The following is a 12,786-nucleotide window of genomic DNA, read 5'->3' as shown; positions in this document are numbered from 1 at the left end:
CTAGGACGAGGATTGGGTTGGATCGGAAGCATCAGAAGGGGGAAGCGAAATCGATGATGGGAGAGGGGGAGTGGAAGTAACAGTGGGTTGAGAAGGGAGGCTTGCAATTTTCTTAGAGGGGGGCTTGGTAGGATGAGCGGATTCGTCCCCAGAAGAATTATCTTCCTTATGAGGGACTCGTTTATGTTTTTTCCCAGATCTTGTATGAGATTCATTATCGGAGATCTCCATCTCTGGAGATCCTCCACTATTCTCCATTTTACAAAAAATTTCTGTCTTATTTCTAAATTATTATTGATTTTAACAATAATCTTAAAAAAAATAATGATAATAATATCAAACAATGAACAAATGAATTGAATAATAATATTAATAATAAATATGTGTACCTTAATATATAAGTTGTTCCAATAATGCGCTCTACTGCCCTAATCAGGGAGAGACAGAGGCTACGCACTACGGAGACAACACAATAGCGCAAGAATAGCTTACGCAGCCACGTGATGATGAATCCCGTTTGCGACAGTCACGCGATGGCGATCCCGTTATGCCGAATCAGTTCAACAGCCGCAATCCGGCTCGCTGCAAGAGCGCTGCTTCCTTTGTTCCTTCGTTCCACTTAACAAAAGGTCAGGTCGAAAGCGGACAGCAATGATTCACTCGTACCAATAGCACAATAGCAAAAGTGGCAACGCACAATACCGACACTGAACTTTACTCGTCAAGAGTTGGATAGCGAATGTCTGCGGTATTGGCGTCAAATAATAATAATAAAAAAAAAACAAAACTACCTTTCAATTCAAATGGAATCGCGTTTCTTTAAATAAAATATACGCATTTTCGATAAACTTTTATTCAGTTGTGAGAACAGACATTTAGCGAGCATATAACACACTAGTTTCACTACCTGTTCCAATCGTCTCACATAATCCGAATTATATCGCTAATCCTCTCGAATCCTGCTTTCATTGGCGTCCATCTAAGCAGTACGTATCCCACATACGCAAACGCAAAATAGATCAATGCCAGTAGCAGATAGTGTGCAATTTTCAACATCGTATGTCTCCGTCTTGCCTGCTCCAAATTATCCAAACTCTCGCCGATGATGTACTTGCGCAAGCCAAGCAAGTAGATGTTGAAATAATCTCCCCAGTCTATCGCCTTCACGTCCGCCGGGAAGTACTCCTTGTCGTCCTGCACCATACTGTCGTACACCTGACGCATCCTTGTGTTCTCGAATTCCCACTCATTCGTGGTGAAGAACTGGAGTACCTCGGCGAACTGTTGCACCTTACGGTAGAGAAACAATACCCTAAAGAGGCGAGAATATCTTAGCATGAAGGCAGGCATGACAAAAACATAAACTCACTTCGGTTTTATCCCTTTCAATCGGGCCATCGAATCGAACAGCAGCGCTGGCAGGAAGTGGTAGAAAAACTGCAACACATTGCACATCGTAGCGGACTCCGTAATGTTGTACGTAGGATACCACAACGATCGTAGCGTGGGGATCTTTGCTCTGAACGATTCCGAGTACTGGTAGACATTTCGGTAGGTGAACGGATTGTCCGACCGACTGGTGCAGTTGAAGACGATTTCGTCCTCGTTAGGGGGTTCGTCGCTCTGGTGAACTGCTGTGTACCAACTCAGCGCGAGGCAGGAATTTACAACCAGATCGGCGGGAACGAAATCGACGTGACAATCCTGGTTTAGATGCAGTATCCGTAGCACCCCACTACCCACGCCCACTATCACTCCGTTGAGTCCGTAAACATTGTCTGTCCAGCCCTCGATGGGATCCTCCATAGTGGAGGTCACTGTAATTGAATTTGACGTTTGAGTTGACGTAATAATTATGATGGACTTTCATTCTGACTATATTAACTGTATACATAATTTTGTGTGACTGTGTTAGCAAGTGTTTTATGATGAATATTTTACTAAGTAAAGCCACTTATATCAATTATAGGTTGAGTTTATTAAGTCTGCAATATTCCTTCTGAACCATTGTACGTTTAAAATTTTTGTATTAATTTTATATGATCTGTATGGTAGTTTGGTATTTTGTATGATCTGAAAATATGTAAGATAATATTGCTAAATGTTTGTTTTTTTTATTTATTCGTTTATTTTTACAGGCTCAGTTACATAAGTTTAAAGGAACCGATTACTCACGGTAGACTCGAGTTTAGCTATATGTTTGTATTTCTAATTTAGTATCTCCGGAAATATAGAATCTGGTGTCAGAAACCGAAAGCATATATCTAAGAAAGGAAATTCATATTTCGTTTGTAACTGAAATTAGAAACCTGAAATCACCTGAAACCTTCAATAGCAAACCAAAAAAGTGGTTCTCAGGTTTTCGTGAAAAGTGATAGTTTTGTTCCACTTAACCAATTTAGATGATAAATTGAAGGCAATAGGCTATTCCTTTTTGAAAAAAATATTATACTTGCGAAGAAATGTATTTTGTTTTCGTAATTATTGATCGTGTTTGTTTTTTTTAGTTCCCATGGTTGAGTGCTATTTTTACATAACAAATCCAAAAATCAGAGATGTGCTCTCTTTGGTTTTAGAGTTATGATTTTTCAAAGTTGACTTGTTTTCAGTCTTCAATGTTCCTCTGCGACTTGTCTAGATCTGTGCTACTAGATACCAACTTCTCCGTAAGTGTAATATCTTTCTCAAAGATGGCTCATTGGCTTAAAATTGATAAATCGTATATCTAAATCTGTCAAGTAGTTCAAAAGTTATGAATTTTTGAAAGTAATTTTTGGAAAAAAGCGGGAAAAAAATATTCATCGGACCATCCTAAAATGGAAATAGACCCCTAATGGAAAAATACAATTTGGGTCATTTAAAAAGTGTCCGCGGTTCTTAGATCAAATTTTGAATGAATGAAACGCCTCGCCAATGGTTATAACCACCCAAACAATGAGTTTCTTTGCATGACCGGCCTTTTTTAACTGATTCCAAACTGATCAACTCTGTGCCAGTGCGTCGGCTGTCTTCTGACCAGTTGCTAAATTTTATCGACTTCATCATTGACTGGACAACAAGAGCGAGATCGATCGTTGACACCACAATTTCCAGAATGAAATCGAACAAACCTTGCGTTCACTTAGAGCAGCGGTATTCAATCTTTAATTCGGGTGGGTCACAAACACGTGCTGGTCATGGTGTCGCGGGCCGCAACAACAAAATTATGGAAAATAAAACGAGGGTGATGTCCAAGACACGATCGCATTGCTGACGAAGGATCACGAAATCCAAACCGAATCGGATGTGTGGTGGGGTGGCTATGCCGACAGCAATCGACACGGAACAATTCGGAACAAATTTTCATGTTCAGTTTACCACCGAAGAACGTAGCTCTTATCGCTGAAAATACCTTCTTAAAATCCGGTTTGAAAGGTGCTGCACTTTGATGCCACTTCTAACCCAGAAACAAAGTCATTCAGTCCTGAGACCAGATGCCAGCGGCAGCGACAGACTTTCCAGATGCCCTTTCTTAAGGCCGAGTGTTTAGTTTAGTTTTCCAAATTGGCCTTTTTTAAGGCTAGAGGAGTAAGTACTGAGAAAATCTGAGAGTCCTTCATAACTCGAAACATCATCATCATCATTACACAAATAAATCCGAACACGATCCTAAATTCACAGAGGATCTCTCCCATCAAAATTATAGAAATCAATTCTTATTTGATAGTTTCAAACAATATTTTAGAATGCATCGAAATGTTCAACTATTTAGTCGAGTTTGTAGCCCTGAAAAGAACCGATGATTCATGATTCGTTTTTTATTGTCAATGCACCGCCAATATTTTTGTCGCACTAAACACAGTGCGGCCCGAGGTGATCACATATTTGTTTCCCCACCACCGTTTTTTATTTTATAACGAACAAAAACAACAATTCGTACGTGTGATTCATACACCACCAACCTCCACAAAACGGTATGAAAAAAGACGCGATACGTTCTATTTAATATTTTTCTTCTGCATTGCTTCTACATCTCAATACTCTGCTCTGTACTATGCTTACTTTGCGCATATGTTGAGAACGCATTCTGAGGCCAAATATTTTGCACGCCCGTTCAACATGGTAGAAAAATAGAAACTGATGTTGGCCTGGGAGATTTATAGTGCTTACACGGCCATCCGTCACATCAACCGCTAACCAATCTTGACATCGATGGATTTTCAAGTTTATTTATAGATTCTGTGGTTTCGGAAGTGATTGTCATACTATTTCGTTCAGCCGGCACAGAGGTATGAAGTCTCAAACCATTACACCTTTAACGTAACACTCTCGTTTTCGCAATTTTCATACTCCAGTCCAGATGCAGAAATGACGGGTACAAGAATACAGAAGTAGTCTCCACCACACGGCATGAAAATCGACGCGATACAAACACCGAACAAAATTGCACCACTGTGTGCAATATCTATCTTCCATTTTTCCTATGTATCGAGCAGCAGTGTCTGACATCAGCATCGAGAAAGACTGCTGTCTGCTAGTTGGAGCGAGACTGAGACTTGAATAATGATGATCATGGTGTTAGTTATCTTCTTGAATTGGGCTAACGTGCTCAGTGGAACTTTTGTCGTCTCAACGTTGATATTAACTAGCGTCATTTTTATTAGCACTTGGTTGAGATTGAATATACCAAATTGCACCCCTTTAATGTATTCTGAGTGATAAGTTCAAGAATAGGCGTGTACCAGTGCAGGTCAGAAGAACTTTCTTTGACGAAAAGTCTCCCGGCGACAGAAAGACGTAGTCCTACGTAAAAAAAAAATGTTTGTTAAATATAAAGTAACGCTATAAGAGTCAGCAGGCTGAGTATTTTTCCATTTTTTATTCCATAAAAAACTATAAAACATCAAACATCCTAAACATCAAAAAATCAAATAGCGTATAATTTTCAAATTGATTAAACTTCAGATTTGATTGACGAATTACCAAATTTGTTTACAAAATGTAACCTAAAATGTCATTTCTCAAATGCGCGTTCCCTTGACATATTTGTTGTCCGATAGAAATCCATTAACGTTGTTTAGCGATAAAATAACCGCGAATACTTCTTAAATGACCCAATAAGTGGAAATAGATCCGCGAAACCAAAACTCGGATTCCAGAGCATATGTAAAGCGGGGATCTAAACAAAAAATCATATCCGAAAACGCATTCCCAATGTGGTAGTTGCGAATTGAATTTCGTCCTAAGTGAACAATCGTAAATATAAGATTCATGGATGTACTCTAGGGTGCCACTGAAAATGGTCATCTCGAATTTCAAAAAGTTACCCTATAAAAATGTTCAACATCTCGGAAAAACACCCTATGCAAAATATCAGCTCAATCGGACTTAAGGGAGAGTGGCGCAAACGGTCAAAGTTTGAGTTTTTTGGAAATCGAAAAATCACCCAAGGGGGGAGTACAGGAAATCGGGGTTTTCGAAAAAAAAATGTTGATGTCAAATGTCTCAAAATTGCATGAAACATCTCTCTCCGGGACTTTTTTTTCGGAATACGAAACGAAAAGTATGGTTTAGGGTGCAAATGAAAATAGTTATCTCGATTTTTCATTCGGAACATGCTACGAAATGTTGATTTGTACGATAATATACCCTTTGAAAAATATTAGCTCATTCGGACTTCATTTATTGGTCCTTTTCGATTTTAAAAAAACTCAAACTTTGACCGCTTTGCGCCCACTCTCCCTTAAATCCGATTGAGGTGAAATTTGGTATATGGGTGTTTTCCGAGGTGGTGAAAATAAGGTAAATGATTTTGGTTTGTCCAGTCGAAAATGTTATCATGGTTTGCCCACTGTTTTGAATTTTCTAGTTCAGCGCACCTGTGTCAAATTATGTATTCGAATATTTATTTCGAAACATATAAATAATATTGTTTTCTTCATGATTTACAGTAGTTATACAGTATATTTTTACGGATTCACATGTTTTAAAGGATTATAAGGTCCACATTCTATTGGTTTCAATGTGCCCTTCACTTGAGCTAACTTTTAATCAACCAACAGATTATTATTTGGTACGTATTCTAACCATTTCTGGATTATAACACTCACAAATATTGTAAACATCATGCTTGCACACCATTTGTATCAGATTTACTTGGCTAAACCATGTAATTAACGCATTTCGATGACTGCAATTCTGATCATAAGTTGTCCGATTCACTAATGTTGTTTTGTCAACATGATTTCTATGGCAACCGCTTGGCGTACTGCAGTTTGTTTTTGATGTACTTCGCGCATAGCGGAAATAAAGGTTTTCTGTGTTGAGTGTGTTGTGGCGAACACTTTTAAAATGCCCAAGAAAAGGCAATATTCTGAAGAAAGCCTTAATTATGAATGGATCAACATGATGACAATTAACTCAAGCAATGAGAAATGCAACATTTGCTTTTAAATTCGAATTTTTTCATTCAAAAATAATGAATTCTAAAACTGGATAAACCATGATCATTTTTTGGACAGAGGTGGACAAATCATGATCATAATTTCTCTTTGAGGAAAATAATAATAAAAAACATAAATATTTGAATAATTTCAACGCCTTACGGTAGAATTAGAAACTAGAGACTTAGGGCTTTTCAACAAACTCGTCTTGATTATATGTGATTTTCATGAAAAAAAAAATCGATTTGCATTTACCAGTTTCGTGAAAACACCCTAAATTGGACAAACCAAGATGATTTACCCTGTTTGTTTTCAATGACTCTTTTTTAAATTGTTTTGATATTTTTTAAAAAAAATTTAAACAATTTCCTACATATCTTTCTTTGACCAAAATTATGAAGGTCAGACATTTTTGAATTTTAATTTTTTTTCAACCTTTTTTTCGAAAAAAATTTAACTCAGAAACTATAAGACCAATCAAATTTTGGTCAGAGAAAAAAATGAAGGAAATTGTATAAGTTTTCGTCAACAATTAAAAAATAATAATTAGAAAAATTTAAATGTATTTTCCTCAAAATCAATTTTTTCTTAAATTCTGAAACCGTTCTTACCGTTATACCGTTCTGAATCATAATTCGGACGCTTAAGGCATATGATGCAGAAAAACAGATCTCAACTTTATGCACAGGAATTATTTGGTTGATATTTTTAATAAATTAGTTCAATATGCTTTCAAGCTTTATACTTTGGTACTCAAATAGGTACCAAAACATAAAAAAAATCATCGAATAAAATGCTTTTCAAATCAAGCGGATAAGAATCAAACTTCGGACACTAATTATAAAAAAAATCAAATTTCGGACAGATTGAATTCAAATTTCGGACATATTTTGAACGAAAATTACATTACACTTGATTATATTTTATAGTCAACTGCGAAACACTTAACAAGCAATCACAGTAACCTGATAACGATGATGAGAACTGATTTTTTTTTTTTTAATTATTGGATACCTTTCTGAATCATATTCCGGACAACATCATATTTCGGACACTTTGTTCTAATATCTTGAAATACTTAATGCACTGATGGTATATCTATAAAATTAATATCACATTTGCTTCTTTAGAGTAATCCCTTGATTTCAATATCATTCCATACGAGAACTACATTTTAATTATAACATAATCGGCAAAAGTCTAACAACACTACCGTTCTGAATCATATTTCGGACGCTTAAGGCATATGATGCAGGAAACAGATCTAAGCTTTATGCACAGATATTATTTGGTTGATATTTTCGATAAATTAGTTCAATATGGTTTTAAGCTTTCTAATTTGGTACATATTTGCCGCCGCAGCGCAATTTTTATCATGAGTTTATTATTTCGTGATGAAATTTATTTTGAGATCAATGTAATGGGGACTTCGTCCCCATTTAACGAGGATAATGAATCGGTGCGGCACCAAGCCGCCGAGGTGACGCAATCCGAGTAGGCCGTCGACCCGCCGTCGGAAGCGGCGGCCTCTCGCAAGAAAGCCTGTGTTCCACCGATTGCCCGGTTTGTTTGAAACATAGGAGACGATCCTTCAGTCAGGTCCGACCGAGCGTTAGCGAGCGTCGAACTGTATACGTTTATCTGGTGCATTATGTTTGCCCGGTTAATTATGCATGTCATGCATTTTGATTTCCTGGTTGCAAACATGATGCACCAGATAAACTTATGGCGTCCGACGCTCGTGAACGGGCTGCGACATCCATAAGAATGGATGGACTTAATAATACGTTATAAAACTGCATCCTTTCACTTTTCATTATTTTGTAAAGGATTTTATTCAATGCCAGTATTTCTCGAATTGTACTTCCCACGAAAAATACTTATTGAATGGAAATGAAAGTATGAGACAAATATGATCTTTATATAACACTTATCAGAATTAAATATACAAATACAAATACAAATATAGTAAAATTTGTGTATTATTTGAATATATCCTTCGCTTGAGTAAATGTCGCTTTCGGGTAGATGTTACATTCGGGTAATTATTACATTAGGGTAACGGTCGCATTCGAGTGAATGTTACATTCGGGTAAATGTTACATTCGGGTAATTGTTGCATTCGGGAAATGTCGCATTCGGATAAGTGTCAATTCGGGTAGATGTTACATTCGGGTAGCTGTCGCTTTCGGGTATTTGTTACATTCGGGTGAGTGGAATTCGAGTGAATGTCTTTCGGGTAACTGTCATTCGGGTGAGTGGGTTTCGGGTAAATGTGACACAATCGCGTGAACACGTAGAATTTACCCGTTCATAAATATTTAAACTTCTCCCGTGTTTCATCAGTTCTCATCATCGTTAACAGTTTATTGTGATTGCTTGGTAAGTGTTTCGCAGTTGACTATTAAATATAATCAAGTGTGATGTAATTTTCGTCCAAAAAATTACAAAATAAAGTGTTCGAAATTTGAATTCAATCTGTCCGAAATTTGATTTCGTGTCCGAAGTTTGATTCTTATTCGCTTCATTCGAAAAGCATTTTATTCAATGATTTCTTTATGTTTTCGAACAAATAGGTAACAAAGCAGAAAGCTTGAAAGCATATTGAACTAATTTATTAAAAATATCATCCAAATAATAGCTGTGCATAAAGCTTAGATCTGTTTTCTGCATCATATGCCTTAAGCGTCCGAAATATGATTCAGAACGCTATTCTACAACGTGAAGTTGGTTTTACCATATATGTATACACAAATGACAGGAAATTTTATATTTTGCTTCTTCTTTTTCTTTTTGGCTTTAAGAGGGTTTAAACTTTTCAGTTCATTCGCCTCTAAAATTAATATTTTGTGATTTACACACCTTCAAACGCTCATTGTCAAAACGTAAGTGACCCGACGTGTTACTGACCTTGTTGATTTTTTATGACATAATCTAATGGAAATTAAATCGTGAGCTTAGTCAGGATTAGTCATTACAAATACTATATTTATTGCTTTTTGATCGGAATGGTGTATACGTGACAAATTCTCAATTAGTATATACTGAAACCAACATATATGGCTCGAAAGTCTGGGTATGAATTCAATTATAATTATATACAAAATTATACACAAAATATTATAATATTTTGACGACTACTGTTTCTCAGACCCAAGAGCGGTTCAATCTTCTTCATTTTTCCCAAACTTGAAGGCACAAAAACGTCACACTTCATACCATCTAAGTATCTTGTATCCCTTTCCGCATACGGAAGTTATACCGTATGCGGAATGGGAAACATCTGAAGTAGTTTCCGCAGTAGCTAACGAACAGTAAACTTACCAATTGACGGTCTAATCACCGCTACCGGCAGTCTGCCACAATAACCGCGAACCACCTGTTCAGACAGCATTTTCGCGTACGTGTACGTATTGGGCCACGGGTGAATAATTTTGTTACAGCAAGCATCAAGGTGTTCCTCGTCGGCCATTTCAGCCAAGCGGATCATCACCATAGGATCCACATCGAAGGGGTAAAACTTCTCCTCCACAACTTCCTGGATGCAGTTCGAGTAAGCGGTCGAGATGTGCACAACGGATAGTAACTTCTTCATACCGAGTGCCAGCTTGAGCAATTCATTGGTTCCAAACACGTTAGTCATGAGGCTGGTTTTCAGTGACACATCGAATCGAACATCCGCTGCGGAGTGAATGATTACGTTGACCTTACTGTACAAGTAATCGAGGTCAACCTCCGACAACCCGAGGTCGTTGTGGTGCAGGGCTCCGTCCATTATTCTGATTCGGTTCCAGTAGCGATCCGGATTCCTCGTGTATCCCGTGTAAATCTAAACATACACACAAAACACGATGAAAATATTTCCCTTCTTTTCGGAAGCACAAAAAACTTACAACTTCACGTTCGAACTGTCGCTGCAGTCGCTCGCGAGGAGTTCGTCCTCTCTTCCCACGGATCAGTAGAACAATTTCACTCACTTCACATCGTACCAGTTTCTCTATAAACAGTTTGCCTAAAAAGCCGGTACTGCCGGTGAGGAAAACGGTTTTCCCCCGTAAGAATTCTCGCATGGGTGAGTTGACTCCCTTCTGCGGATCTTTCTCCAAATCATCAGTGATAAAAATTTGTTCCAACATACTTCGCCACTTTGTCGATACGAATGTGCGAGCAGTAATCGATAGACTGAAAGTGGAATCCCTTACATTAATTGATCAAGGTGAATTTGGTGACGCTATGTTGCCCAATTATGCATACTGGACATACATAGCTGCTAATTTCCATCGCAGTTCTGACGGCCTCGCGAGCGCTAGGTCACGCAAGTTCACAGCTTCGTTACGTTTTATGTTAATTGGTGGCGCAGTTTTTTTCGCACTCAAATCGCACCCGAAGTTCATGGTTGCAAGCGGCACCGCGGTCATTCTCATTCATTCGAACGTTGCTCCGTTCCATAATAAATAACCATTGCTGCTTCGCAGCCTGACTTTAGTGTCTTGGAATTACATTTCCCTAAAGACAGGTAACCATCAACAGATTCACAGGACCGCACTCGTGTGGCTTTCACAACACTCCCCAAGCGGGGGAGGCGAGCGTCGGAAGCGGAAGATTGGAATCTCGAAATTGGCCGGGAAAAAGAGGAAGAGAAAACATAAACACGCCGAGAGCGCAACGAAACTCCCGCCGCCACTTACGGCGGAAGTTGGTAAGCTGGAAAACAAAAACAAAAAAAAAAAAACAAATAAATTAGATTATTTCTAGCTGCTGCTGTTGCTGCTGGGTCATAGCAAAGAGAGAAGAGAGAAAGAGTGAAACATATTAGCCACAGGCCGCGGAAAAGTGCAAAGTCAAAGTCTGGAGTCCTGCGGTACACTGGAAGGGAAGCTTTACACAAGTTTGAATTTTTAAAGGGAAGATGCGTTCAGTGTTGCAGATTTTGGGGTCTCTGGACGTTTGATGATCTTTTTCATCTAATACATATTAGTTTTATGTGTAATCTTGTAACAAATTTATAACTAGAGATGAACTGAATACAGTGAAACTTCGATATAACGGTCGCATTTTAAATTGTAAAGGGATAATTTGTTGATTTTTATTCTGAAAGAACAATAAATTATCTGTATTTTGATACTAAAATATGTTTTGTACCTTGAACCAATGTGATTCCGGATTCTAAATGAACAAAGCTTAAATCAACAGTACGATGGAAAAACATCATGTGAAAGGCTGGCTTCGTCTTCTAATTGAATTTATTAATTAACCTTACCTATACAGCAACGCAATAATGTAATACAAGCTACGTTTCTGAATTCTTTATTATGCTTATAAAGTATCGACATAAAGTACAATTCGATATAACTTACAATTTTGAAAGTGAAATGTATGTTATATCGAAGTTACCCTGTAATTGGTAGAACAAACAGAGGACCTAAGAACGGTTAGTCTTAGGATAAAATGGTTTATATTTTTTTTCACGTCAAGTAGGTTCTATTTTTCATGTTGCTATTCTTAGATGGTTACAATTTCTCAAAGTATTGAAATTTATTGAAATTTTCAAAATTTCATACTTCCACTTTGGCGAGTTTGCAACTGCACCACACCTAGTCAAACTCTGTTAAATTGGAAGGGTTTTCCAATAAAAATATAGAAACGAATATCGAAAGAGGGGTGTGCTAAGATATAAAAGTTTTCAATATTAAATTATTTTTTTAGTAACATTTTTTAACAGGACATTTGAAATGTTATTCTTCCTAAGTAAATGACTATTTTCCAACAACTTTGACAAACATCATATTTTAATCAGACATCTGGATTTTGAGTTATGATTTTTTAAAAGTAAGATCAATGATTTTTAATACGCCTTTTTCAAAAACCAGTCGTAATTTAAATTGATTCAAATATGTGTGATTTTCAGTATTTTCCATCATATGTACAAAGTTTCGTCCAAATCCAATAGGGTCGGGTCAACATTCGCTGTTTTTTTGGCGGATTTGGCGTGGAATTGTTCCATAGCATGAATAGCATTGTTGCTTTTACTAAATATATGTTCAATTACATTTGTCTCAAGTTTCGAACACCATTTTTTCATTCAATTCCGAGCACTATCTAAATAATAATTTTAATAATGATTTCTGCATAAAAGCTTAATATTATAAATTACAGGGTGTATCGATACTTGTAGATCATGTTAAAATGAAGCCTATACCCCAAAGAATGCCAGGGTTTTCATGATTCAGGGTGTGGCAGCATAACTTCCTTTTTTAAAATACGCGCCACCCAGTTAGTTGGTGTCATAGCGGAGCGCTAGTGGGCTCGTTCAAGAGGGAATACTGTAAAGTTTTGTCCCGACACGGTTCAGTCACCATCATTG

The 12,786-nt window shown here is 37.3% G+C and overlaps 1 protein-coding gene and 1 long non-coding RNA gene across 2 annotated transcripts; one reads left to right on the top strand and one right to left on the bottom strand.

Annotated features, from left to right (window-relative positions):
• Nucleotides 1–871: 871 nt before the first annotated feature.
• On the bottom strand, nt 872–10,615 carry LOC129769615 (fatty acyl-CoA reductase wat-like). The gene is made up of 4 exons (XM_055771997.1): nt 10,316–10,615; nt 9,747–10,251; nt 1,370–1,817; nt 872–1,312 (listed from the first exon to the last, which is right to left on the bottom strand). The coding sequence occupies exons 1-4, from the start codon at nt 10,556–10,558 to the stop codon at nt 922–924; spliced, it is 1,587 nt and encodes a 528-aa protein (XP_055627972.1). The 5' UTR covers nt 10,559–10,615; the 3' UTR covers nt 872–921.
• A 245-nt stretch (nt 10,616–10,860) lies between these two features.
• On the top strand, nt 10,861–11,468 carry LOC129771614 (uncharacterized). Its single transcript, XR_008742426.1, has 2 exons — nt 10,861–11,121; nt 11,178–11,468. It is a non-coding gene; the product is annotated as an uncharacterized LOC129771614 (long non-coding RNA).
• Nucleotides 11,469–12,786: the final 1,318 nt, after the last annotated feature.

This window comes from Toxorhynchites rutilus, chromosome 2 (genome assembly GCF_029784135.1).
Source record: "Toxorhynchites rutilus septentrionalis strain SRP chromosome 2, ASM2978413v1, whole genome shotgun sequence".
Classification (NCBI taxonomy): Eukaryota; Metazoa; Arthropoda; class Insecta; order Diptera; family Culicidae; genus Toxorhynchites; species Toxorhynchites rutilus.
Note: the sequence above shows the minus strand (reverse complement) of the source record. Positions and strands in the feature narration are given on the sequence as shown.